Genomic DNA, 12,925 nt, shown 5'->3' on the forward strand with positions numbered 1-12,925 from the left:
TGTGATATCAGTAACACTTCAAATTACAGCCTGTTACTTACACAGTATTACCCTGATAGCGAAATTAACTAAAATGTAGGTATGTGGTAAGAATGCAGAAAAAATTGAGGGAATGTGGGAACACTGCTTTAAATTACAGCCCTCTTACCTTGTAACTACATTGTAAATATGTGGGAACAGACATTGCTATAAATTACAGCCCTGTTTCCTTGTAACTACACTGTAACTATGTGGGAACAGACACTGATTTAAATTACAGCCCTTTTTCCTTGTAACTACACTGTAACTATGAGGGAACAGACACTGCTTCAAATGACAGCCCTCTTTCCTTGTAACTACACTCTAACTATGAGGGCTTCAGATTACAAGCGTTGAGTTGGTTCCATATAAGAACTGGTTTGATGGACTTGGAGCGTACATAGTAAGTAAGGGTAAAGTACAAAACGAATGGGAAAGAATATGCTACAGCACGAGGATGGCATGAGTTATTAACTTGTAACAAATGATCATTTACATATTTAATTCTTGTTTATCAGGTATTATGAAATAGACTAGTTTTTTTGTGTATCAACATCAAAGGCTAATGTATCTTATTTTTAACTACGTTTGGAAAGAACATATTTTTGAGGAGTTGCATATTTGGGAACTATTCAAATGGGAGCCAGGCGGGCCTGACACGCAACAAATCTTACCACTCATAGTTGTTTAGCCCACCCATTTCATCAGCTTCTCGTGTTTCAATGTGATAAAACAATGGTACTTTGGATCTATATCAATGCTGGATATTGGATAGGCCTATGGGCGAATGTTTTGGGGGAGAAGCGGTGGGGGATGTACTGTAGGACCCCCAATAGAAAAGTATTTCTATGGCTTGATTGTTTGCACACATTTTTTGGCACTTAATTCCTAAATTCATGATGAATGCCAACTCTGCTTTGGGTTTGGCAGGAACTGATTGCCCAAATGCGTATTTTGGCACAGAAATGTTGCGCAATACGGAGATAGGCGCATATAATCGGAGATATATACATTATATAGTCGACATTTATACGAAATAGTCGAAGATATATACTATGCTGTCTCTTAACAAATCCCTACTATAATTCTGTGAACTAAATCGGAATATATAAATTAGTTAAGTAAATTCCACATGGTATATTCATAAGCACAAATAAGAATGAAAAGGATATACTTTCAAATGGAGACTGTATAGGAATTGTCTTTGAATACCTACCCACATCATAGTTTATAACAATATTTGAAAGAGACTATACACTGGAGAAAAATCTGTCACATACGTTACATTCAAATTTAAAATGAATTTGGTGGAATACGGCACATGGCCTAGGGTGTACTGTAGCTATCACGATCCTACCTGTAGAGACTAGGGATGAGAATTATACCAGATGCTTCATATTTGTCTCCCATTAGGAGGGCCGTCCTAACCGGGGGTGTTGTTCACCAGGCAGTGCTTCTCTTTCAGCGTCCCACATAGCACCCTATTCCCTACATAGTGCACAACTTTTGACTAGAGCTTTTTAGGATTTAGCCAAGCAGTAAATACTACACAGACACTATAGCTCTGTACATTAACAAATCTAGCTAGAGCCTAGCTGCATCATTTACATGTAAAAATGGTTTCAAACATTGAGATTAGTCAAGGATCCTTTTAAGCATATTTTAAATCCATATATTTTATGTTTTAAGAAGGATTCTGGTGATTATCCCTGAAAGTGTGACAGCTATGACTGTATTAATTCCTAATTTCTGCATGTTTTGGTGTAATCCCAGCGGATTGTAATAAGTCGATAGAGCAGGATTGCCTTTGATGCTTGTCAAGTCTTATTGCTAAATTCCAATCCATAAGTACTTCTTTTATTGGTTTTCAATATTTGGGATCAAATATTGAAAATGACAACCAGTCAGAATGTCAGGTTTTATTTGAGGTTGTGGTAATACTGTAGGTGCAGTAATAGATTTGGATGTTAAAATTTATTTTGTTTAAATGGTGCAGGTAAATCCACTTGTGATTCTGTACTCAGGTATGCTTTAGCAGCAGCAGCAGGCGCTGTAATCATCTTACTTCTCCGTTTCACCCATATCTTCACCAATGGTGGCATCTTGCTATACCAACTGTTTCTATGCTGACTCCAGCAAATCCATTTTTTAATCTACTGATTCAATTGTTATGTACAATTCTTATATATGTATTATGTAGAGTTGGTGAATGGTCAAATGTAACACACACACACACACAATAGTAATTTCAGTTCTTAAGTTCTGCATTCTGAAATTTCTATTTCAGAATGCAGAAAGTCTATTTAGAAAAACAGTTTTTCCCTTTTATTTTCCATTGGACACCAACACTCACTTTTCAAATGCCAACCATTTGAGTGGCTTAATATCTGTCATATTACTGCAAATGTATTTCTTGCTGTCCTGGTTATTATTCAGATTGCCAAGGCACCAACTAATTCATGCATACAGTATTACAGAGCAATGTAAAATAAGTCACTGAAAACCCATTTGTAATATATATTTAAAAAACATTATTAGGCTACTGTGTAAGTTTCTACAGTACAGCCCAATGCTAGCATTATACATGGATCATTAGAACTCATTCTTTGCTATCATTCAGCAAATATCATAGATGCATCCTAAATCACAGCCTGTTAGCTATGCTTTGAATCCCTTTCACCAGGACTCATCATGGTTTGGCCAAAAGTAATGTACTATTGAGGGAACAGACTGCCTTTTGGGATGCAGACCAATACTCTGACCTCACGGGCAAAGACAACCATGAACAGGCATTAGCGACATAAGCGGTTGCTTAGGGCCCCCGACCGCTAGGGGCCCTCCTTCTGGAAGGGAGCCCTCAACCAATGGGGGCCCCAAATGAAATTTTGCTTTGGGCTCCCAAAAGGCTAGAGCCGGCACTGACCATGAATAAACAAAGACTCACAACATCCGAAATGTGTTTCATGTTTTTTAAACTGGATGTGAGGACATGGAAGTTTTTTTTCTGTAGTCAAAGCAATCTATTTTAAATGCTTGCCCTCTCTATGTCACATATTATTATGGCTGACTACAATTTATATCAAGGGGATTCAAGGAAGTGAAAAGAAAATATAATTAATCCCTCTCCCTCTCCCTCTTTTCCAGAAAGCACAAAATGGTTGCCATAATCAACTCCAGTTTCTGGTAAAACTGGAAAAAAGTCTGCTGGTTTTCTTCTCCAGGCCCCGGCTTTTCCATGATGTAAATGAAGCTGGGCTCAATTCTTCTCAACGAACAGCTAGGCCATGTGCCGTAGAGAATCCACCGTCACAAGGACCGGGTCTTACCCAGTTTGGATTTAGCGCCACCCTCGTCGATCCATTCAGACCGCCAGCCAAGCGAGGCTGCGGTGGTGGCGGTGGCGGCGGCGGTGGGAGGACCTTTACACAGAGTGCAAAGCACGCTGGGATATATTTACAAACACACTGAGGCACCACCATGAGGATACCCACCACCTTTTTCTGTCCCATATTGGTCTGCTTTGGGTTCTTCCAGAGGTGCTATGGGGCTGGCCATCATGTCCTAGCAGCCAAAGTGCCCATCGCGAAGAACCAGACCAAATTGGCAAATGGCGAGACAGAAGTTCACCATAGGCCTAAACGCGGCTGGATCTGGAACCAATTCTTTGTTTTAGAAGAACACATAGGACCGGATGCACAGTATGTCGGAAAGGTATGGTTTGATTTTATTTATTTCACTGCACTTCTTGACTTGAATGTAGATGCTTGTGTTTGGCTCAGGTTGTGTCCAAAATGGTACCCTATGCCCTAGGGAAACGTGGGGTATGTTCATCTAAAAGGTTAGCTGAGCCTCCCCTTGTTTCTAGGCAATCATGCGCAAAATGTATCATGTGATCAAATGTTGAAAAAGAGATCAACATTTAATGGATTCTGTGAAGGAAGAAACCAAAGAGAAAAAGAGGTACATGAATTCAGAAAACTAATTTTCATGAACTCAGATTAATCTTTTTGTAATACGTTTCATGATGCCTATACAGTGAGGTGAGAACTTTTACATATTATTATCATCAATAGAACGATTAATAGAAATTACAACAAAGTAAATACTACATAGTAATGAAATTGCTCTGAGAAAAATAGATGTTTTAATAGTAATACACAGCCAAATTGCCCCAGTTTTAAAATACTTTTGGACATTTCCAGTGTGGCGCTCTTGTTAATTGAAAATGCATTGTGGCAAGTATAGGTTCTATTGTAAAGATGATTTGCATCTTTCGCATTGTACTTGCTCTTGTTCTATTTTTGGTGATGAAGGAGTTAACGATGTATCCCAAATAACACAATTTTCCCTAAGAAGTACACTCATTCTCATTATATATTATGTACTATGTAGGGAAAGGGTGACATTGGGCTTGCACAATACATCACACTTGTGTTTGCTGAGAGAAACGTTTTTCTCATGACAATGTGTTATGTGTTATTTAGTATTAATCAACATCTCAGCACTTCTGCAGCTTTGAGAAGGGATATTATATTGCACAAAGTGGTTACAGCAACTGCTCAGTTCCAAAAATGTAACATTATATTTTTGGTTTGAGTGAACCATAGTCCAAAATAGTTACGCTATATAGGGGGTCCGTGGATTGCTCTTGGTTACATAACATGGGAATTCAATTGAATATATGTTTTGACAATTTCCAAAAACATAATTTAGCCTACAGCCAGTATATGCACATAGAAATTATCATGGATAAAATAATTAAATTATATTTACTCCCACTGTCTCTTTAGGCCCTTTGTATCCGATTCAGCATATCTGAGCTGCATGTCATAACAGCCACGGGCTGACTGTCACATCAGATATACAGATGTCACAAAGACTGAGAGACAGACGCTGGAGATAACTGGCGGTCGTAACCTTATGCTAGCAGGGCAAGACCAGCAGGTCTGGTGCTCAGTCACTGTGGCAACTTTTCTGTTAGTTGCACAATAAGCCATGGGAAAACGCTTAAGTCCACTGCTTGCAGATTGCCTGGCCCCTTATCTCCTGAAATGTGGAAATGTGTTTCTCCGCTGCAGTGATCATTATTCTAGGCACTCAGGCAGAAGCTAATCCCTTCAACCTCACTCAAACAGAAAGAGAACGAGGGAGGCGGATCACTCCTCTCCCTGACTTCATGCGCATATGTCTGTATTTCAATACAGAGAAAGAGAGATGATGTGGAATGAAGAAAAAAAGAGAACACATTCTAACTAAATAGTGCAGAGATACAAAAGAAAAAAGAGTGAGAACACAGCAAAACCGCTGTAACATCATGTATGTAGTATAATATTACTCATCATCACCGCAAACTTGTTTGTTATGACCATGCAGTTGACAGAATGCTACAAAAGGCTTCATCGCAGAGTTGACTAAGGAAGGACAAAAAACATCCTTATAGGTGTTTCTTGTTGATGAAACATGGCTGTGCTAATGTTTCTAAACGCACGAGTGGAACAACAGAAATCCCTGAGGTGTTACCAAAACATTTTCTCTGCGTTTTCTTTGCTTCTGTCTGTATTACTGCGGCTGACTAACTGGAGTAGTACAAGGGTTTCAGTGGAGAGAACGTCCTGATTGAAACTGCATTGTTACATAATAGGAGTTCATCAGTTGCCACTAATTGCATGAAAGAATAATTACTTTCATGGATTATATTGACATTAAATACAGCTGCTGCTTATCCTTTGAAGTCTCTGATTGGCTGGCTCTCTTTATTATGCTGAATAGATATTGGCCGAGTCTTCTCTCCATCCTTCATTGTCTACCTTACAGTGAGTATTTACGATGTTGGGCTTCCCAAATAGCACCCTACTCCCATCATAATACACTTTAATCAGGGTCAATAGGGCCTTGGTCAAAAGTAATGCACTATGTAGGGAATAGGGTTCCATTTGGCTCGCACACTTTACATGGTGATGAAAGCCAAACTAATATAAACAGCTAATCCTTCCTCCATGATAATAGGGCAGTTAAGACCAAACATACACAATATTAAGGAATTAATTTGACATGCCACATTTGGATAGAAAGAAATTATGAGGTCTCTTGGTGGCTGAAGAGAAACCAGGCAACATTTAATTATTAGACTATGGCATTGGTCTGCCATGCTGTAAATTGGCCAGGAGATAGAATGACCCTTAATTAAGCCAAGAGAGAAGGATTAATTATTCATAGATACACACTATATTGTTCTCATCACTGCGCTTGATTACAAATTGCTGACACCAAGCAGCATAAGAGGAGAAATGTTCCTGCTAGGAATTGGCAGGTTAGATTTTACAGCATGACATGTGCCGCATGTCAGCAAATTACGTTGCTGTTCTGAATTTGATTGGTAATTAAAATCCCATATTGCACAAGCATTTTCTGTACAAAACATTAATTAATTAGTCTAACCAACTAGTAGGAGGACATGTGATATCTCTCCAGTTGTATTAGTAGCATTAATATGCCGTAGTACAAGTAGTATGCATTTACTGTTGCTAAACAACAGTTCCATTGCATGTCATTGACTGCTGATAGGAATTGGAGAACAACACTTTTTACATTTGTTATAGGTAACAAATATACAGTGGATATAAGAAGTCTACATACCCCTGTTAAAATGCCAGGTTCTTGGGATGTAAAAGAATGAGACAAAGATAAATCATGTCAGGACCTTTTCCACCTACAGTGGGGCGAACAAATATTTGATACACTGCCGAATTTGCAGGTTTTCCCACTTACAAAGCATGTAGAACAAAAATCCAGAAAATCACATTGTATGATTTTTAAGTAATTAATTTGCATTTTATTGCATGACCCAAGTATTTGATACATCAAAAAAGCAGAACTTTATATGTGGTACAGAAACCTTTGTTTGCAGTTACAGAGATCATATGTTTTGTGTAGTTCTTGACCAGGTTTGCATACACTGCAGCAGGGATTTTGGCCCACTCCTCCATACAGACCTTCTCCAGATCCTTCAGTTTTCGGGGGTGTCGCTGGGCAATACGGACTTTCAGCTCCCTCCAAAGATTTTCTATTGGGTTCAAGTCTGGAGACTGGCTATGACACTCCAGGACCTTGAGATGCTTCTTACGGAGCCACTCCTTAGTTGCCCTGGCTGTGTGTTTCGGGTCGTTGTCATGCTGGAAGACCCAGCCACGACCCATCTTCAATTCTCTTACTGAGGGAAGGAGGTTGTTGGCCAAGATCTCCCGATACATGGCCCCATACATCCTCCTCTCAATACGGTGCAGTCGTCCTGTCCCCTTTGCAGAAAATCATCCCCAAAGAATGATGTTTCCACCTCCATGCTTCAAGGTTGGGGTGGTGTTCTTGGGGTTGTACTCATCCTTCTTCTTCCTCCAAAAACGGCGAGTGGAGTTTAGACCAAAAAGCTCTATTTTTGTCTCATCAGACCACATGACGTTCTCCCATTCCTCCTCTGGATCATCCAGATGGTCATTGGGAAACTTCAGACAGGCCTGTACATGCGCTGGCTTGAGCAGGGGGACCTTGCGTGCGCTGCAGGATTTTAATCCATGAAAAATTGTTTTCTTTGAGAATGTGGTCCCAGCTCTCTTCAGGTCATTGACCAGGTCCTGCCGTGTAGTTCTGAGCTGATCCCTCACCTTCCTCATTATCATTGATGCCCCACAAGGTGAGATCTTGCATGGAGCCCCAGACTGAGGGAGATTGACCGTAATCTTGAACTTCTTCGGTTGTTGCCTTCTCACCCAGCTGCTTCCATATTGTACTGTAGCTCATCCCAGCCTTGTGCAGGTATACAATTGTATCTACAGCTCTCTGGTCTTGGCCATTGTGGAGAGGTTGGAGTCTGTTTGATTGAGTGTGTGGACAGGTGTCTTTTATACAGGTAATGAGTTCAAACAGGTGCAGTTAATACAGGTAATGAGTGGAGAACAGGAGGGCTTCTTAAAGAAAAACTAACAAGTCTGTGAAAACCAAAATTCTTACTGGTTGGTAGGTGATACTTAAAAATCATACAATGTGATTTTCTGGATTTTTGTTTCAGATTCCGTCTCTTACAGATGAAGTGTACATATGATAAAAATTACAGACCTCTACATGCTTTGTAAGTAGGAAAACCTGCAAAATCAGCAGTGTATCAAATACTTGTTCTCCCCACTGCAAATATGGCCTATATCGTGAACAATTCAATTGAAAAACAAACTGACATCTCTGTTGTGCCATATTTTCTCCACTTGATGGGGACTGTCTTCACTGTGTTCCATTGTATATCTAATGCTTTGGAAATTCTTTTGTACCCTTCTCCTGACTGATATCTTTCCAGAATGAGATCCCTCTGATGCTTTGGAAGCTCTCTGCGGACCACGGCTTTTGCTCTGAGATGCAACTAAGAAAATGTCAGGAAAATCCTACTAGAACAGCTGAACTTTATTTGTGATTAATCAGTCACTTTAAATGATAGCAGGTGTGTAATGACTTCTATTTAACATTAGTTTGAATGTGATTGGTTAATTCTGAACACAGCTACATCCCCAGTTATAAGAGGGTGTGCGCACTTATGCAACCAGGTTATTGTAAGGTTTTCATTTAAAAAGATCCCCTTTGAAGATATCAGTTTGTTTTTCAATTTATTTGTTCACATTATAGGTCACATAAAAGTGGAGAAAGTTCTGACATGATTTATCTTTGTCTCATTCTTTTACATCACAAGAACCTGGCATTTTAACAGGGGTGTGTAGACTTTTTATATCCACTATATTTGCCTATTGTAAAGATGGAATCTGAATTATGGGTCTTTGTTATTTCTTCAAGGCGAAACATGAGGAATGGTGCATCGAGCAGTGTAGGGTGAAGAAAATGCAGTATGTATTGTGCTTTTCTGTTGCACATTTAATGGTATAAAAGAGGTACAAACTGTGTTAGTTGTTTTAAGTTACTTTGTTGTTCCCCAACGATTCCCATCAAAAGTGGTGGTTTCATTAAGGATTCAACAATTTCGGGTAAATCATTATGCAACCCAGCCCAACAACTGTGATAATTCAGAATTGCTCTGTTGTTGCTCATGTTTGTCTCTTACCCACCCCCCCCACTGCACACATTAACACACCCACAAGCATGGAAGCAAGTACGCCCACACATACGGACCCACCCACGTTAGAGGGGTGCAGGCATGCAGGACAGTATTACTTCTGAATGGGAATGGCAGCGATAATTCAGAATTGCTCAGTGGTGGCTCATGTGTGTCCCTTACTCACACACCCACACACACACAAAAGCATGCAAGCAAGCACACCCACACACACAAAAGAATGCAAGCAAGCACACCCACACAGACATACCCAAAGTACTGTAGAGGGATGCATGCATGCAGGACGGACAGAATTTCTTCTGAATGGGAATGATTGAGTGTGGAGGCCAGTCTGTCAAACCGTGTGCCTAATCCCCCAGTGTTGTATAGTATAATCCCGAGTGACACTCCTCAGGAGCCATGCATTTGGGAAATGACAGGTCTCTGTGAGTGAGAGAGAGAAACGCAAGGCAGCGGACAGCTCAATGGAGACACAGGCCCAGAAGGAGGTGTGAATGTCTGCATGTCACTCAGGGGAAAGCCACAGTGCATTGATGTTGTCACAATGGCATTCTCTACTGCTATATGAAAATACCTGTGGATAGACACACTGACTTTCTAAGTGTTGACAATCGGTGTATCTCTTTGCATGCATTTCCAGTGCCTGAGGTTACTCTTCATATAGCCCAGTATGCAGTCGCCTCATTATAAAAAGTGGAATTATCCATAATGGCACACAGTAGTGCTACCCTGGAGATAATTGGCTTCCTATAGATATGCGGCTGACCACTGTGATTCAAATCATGTCAAGACAAATCACTACCTACTAGTTTGAAATGCGTTATGAATGGCTTTTGACAGATTGGGCACTTAGAACCAGACTAAGAGGAATCACCCCTATTGAATGTCTTATTCTATGTTCATTTGCAGAGCCAAATGCCAACCTTTCCAATAAGGTGCCTAAATGTTTTATTCAGACTGCTATAAATGGATTGTGCTGTGACAGAATGAGGCAACTGTCTTATATTTAATGGTACAACAGTGGAGGAAAAAAAAATGAAGTAAGGGTTTTTAGTTAAATAGCTTTTTTTCCCCCTCCATGCTTGGCAAAGGAGCTGAGCCGAGTGCTTGCTGGGTTCTGAACGCTCATTACCCATTTAGCGGTAATTTAGAACTGAATGAAATACACTGTCACAGCTAGTGTCATTGCCTGTTTGTAATACACAAAAGAGGCAGCCTTCCAAGATTTTGGTATTTTAAAGAACACTACACCAAGTTAGGTTAGGTGCACTCACAAGTGTAAAACTTGTTAAATAATACACTGAAATATACGGATGCATGCACGCTATCGCACACCATGTATTGGTATGTGTGTGAGAGCAAGCAAGATAGAACAAAAATAAGCGATCGAAAGCAAAGAAAGAAAAAGGTGTACAGCAAGAGATGGAAGAAATATTTCCAAAGTCATTTGTATTCTTGTCTGGGATCTCCTTTCCTGTCTAGTTTCAGGTCAGATTAGGAACCTTCTAGAACACTGTGTACATCCCAAAAGTGCACTATTCCCTACTTAGTTGGCCAACACTACTTTTGGATGAGCACTATATCCCATTGAAATGCATTTGACATGTATAATGTAGACCTATCAAAGTCCTAGCCTACTTTGAAAACACATTCCAAAACAATCACATTAAGTGGAATTTGAAAGGGTAATGTTCACAAACATTTCATTTGTGTTTTCCCTGTTCATCTGACTGACCTTTGATTTGAGCACATCTAATCACCTTAGTGCAACACTCCAATTAACAATTTAATTTTTCTACAAACATAGTTAAGTACAGTTAGTTCCTGATATTTTCTTAATGTCAATGTGTTATTTTGTAATCATTATACCGCAAACCTTAAGAGATTGAAATGGGATCAATCAGTATAGCTCAACTAACCAAGCCAACAAATGAAAGTTATTAATTCCCCATCTCAACTTTCAAATAATATTCTTATTATACAACAAGAACTCAATTACCCTGTCCAGTCTGCAGAAAAGATGCCTATAAATAAAATAAATAAACAAAATATTCATCCCAGTACCTAACAGCAGTCAGGGAAACGTCGGCTAACACGTGGAGGTCTGTGCGACCCTCCAAGGATATGTCTCCCCAGACCATCACTGACCCACCGCCAAACCGGTCATGCTGGATGATGCATAACTTTCACCACAGCGTGTCCAGACTATCACGTCTGTCACATGTGCTCATTTAGAACCTCCTCTCATCTGTGAAGAGAATGTGGCACCAATGGCAGACCTGCCAATTCTGGTGTTCTCTGGCGAATGCCAATCGACAGGAGGTCATTTTGTAGGGCTCTGGCAGTGGTCCTCCTCTTTTCGCACAAACAAGCATATACCAGTCCTGCTTCTGGTTGTTGCCCTTCTACGGCCCTGGCCAGCTCTCCTTGTGCAATGGCCCATCTCCTGGTATCTCATCCATGCTCTTGAGACTGTACTGGAATATATAGCAAACCTTCTTGCGACAGTATGTATAGAGGGGTCATCTTGGAGGAGCTGGAATACCTGTGCAACCTGAATGTGCTGCAAGTACCAATTGTCCTTGTCGCTACCAGTAGTGACAAGGACAATAGCAAAACTAGAGGCAAATCAGTCAGTAAGGATAAGGAGAGAGCAAATGTCTGTGGCCACCACCTGGAAAACAGGTGACATTGATTTAATTTATTCAATTGCACCAAAACAGGTGACATTGATTCACAATTGCTTATGCTTCCTAACTGGACAGATTGATATCCCTGAAGTTTAATTGACTTGGTCTTATACTGTGTTGATTACGTGTTCCCCTTAAAAAACATTTTAGCAGTGTATTTTTTAAACCATGGTTATATTTAGTATGAACATGAATCGGCGCAATTACCTTCTCCATCAACATATCCCCAGGGCTACTGGTCCTCAATGAAACGTTATTTCATTGCTCCTCAACATTTCACTCTTATGTTTATCCTTAGGGTAATCGATTCAGAATGATAACCACCTTGTAATGAATTTTGTTTATGGTTAACGGTTAAGGTGAACTTAGGTTACAGTTAAGTTTAGGCATCACAGTACTGAGGTTGGGGTTAGGATGAAGGTTAAGGGTAAGACAGAAAAACGGCGGTCTAAACAACACAATTCCCCAACAATAAAATGTCTCACCACTCGCTGAAATCATACTCGCAACCGACTGCAAGATGGTTGCGCAAATGCCCGCCTACTGACCCGGACCATAATGCCCTAACAAACAGCCACTCTGTTGAAATATTAATAAGTATTCCCTGGCGGACAGTTTTCTGACGGTAGGTACACTGAACGTAATCGTGAGTCATTTAGAACCAATACCACTGGGATATTTTGATATGGAATGTAATAGTAGTGCTGATACAGTATGTTCATACTGAACATTTCATTGAGAAGGTTTTGGGATCAACCACAATATGATTATCATTAAGCATCATTGCTAATTAACCTTGGGCACACTGCACAAATAGAAACAAGGGGATGGTAACATTTCAGAAAAGAAGGGGAAGAAAATACAAATTACTTAATTCATGTCTTAATGATTTACTTGAGGGACATCATTTTTCTAACATTAAGTTAAATAAAACATTGGATGTTATCGAAATCTTTTTTAGCTCAGCATTTTTTCGACATGTCCGACAATCCAGACTCTGTAGAGTCCTTGCCAAGATTGCCGTCTACCAAGGGGCCTAGGTTTATTTTTATATTCTTAACAGCAGCTGAAGTCAAAATAGAGGACAGCCATTAGGGCTGATCGCAGTTGA

At 40.0% G+C, this 12,925-nt stretch overlaps 1 protein-coding gene across 5 annotated transcripts in view; it reads left to right on the forward strand.

Annotated features, from left to right (window-relative positions):
• The window catches only part of LOC105019405 (cadherin-18), a 266,296-nt gene that overhangs the window by 140,409 nt on the left and 112,962 nt on the right, over window positions 1-12,925 (forward strand). For all 5 annotated transcript variants that reach the window (XM_020041619.2, XM_010885567.3, XM_010885566.3 and 2 more), the window contains one exon: window positions 3,163-3,729. In XM_020041619.2, coding sequence (XP_019897178.1) covers window positions 3,496-3,729 — 234 coding nt within the window. In that variant the 5' untranslated portion in view covers window positions 3,163-3,495. The remainder of the gene's footprint in view (window positions 1-3,162; window positions 3,730-12,925) is intronic.

Source organism: Esox lucius, chromosome 21 (assembly GCF_011004845.1).
Source record: "Esox lucius isolate fEsoLuc1 chromosome 21, fEsoLuc1.pri, whole genome shotgun sequence".
Classification (NCBI taxonomy): domain Eukaryota; kingdom Metazoa; phylum Chordata; class Actinopteri; order Esociformes; family Esocidae; genus Esox; species Esox lucius.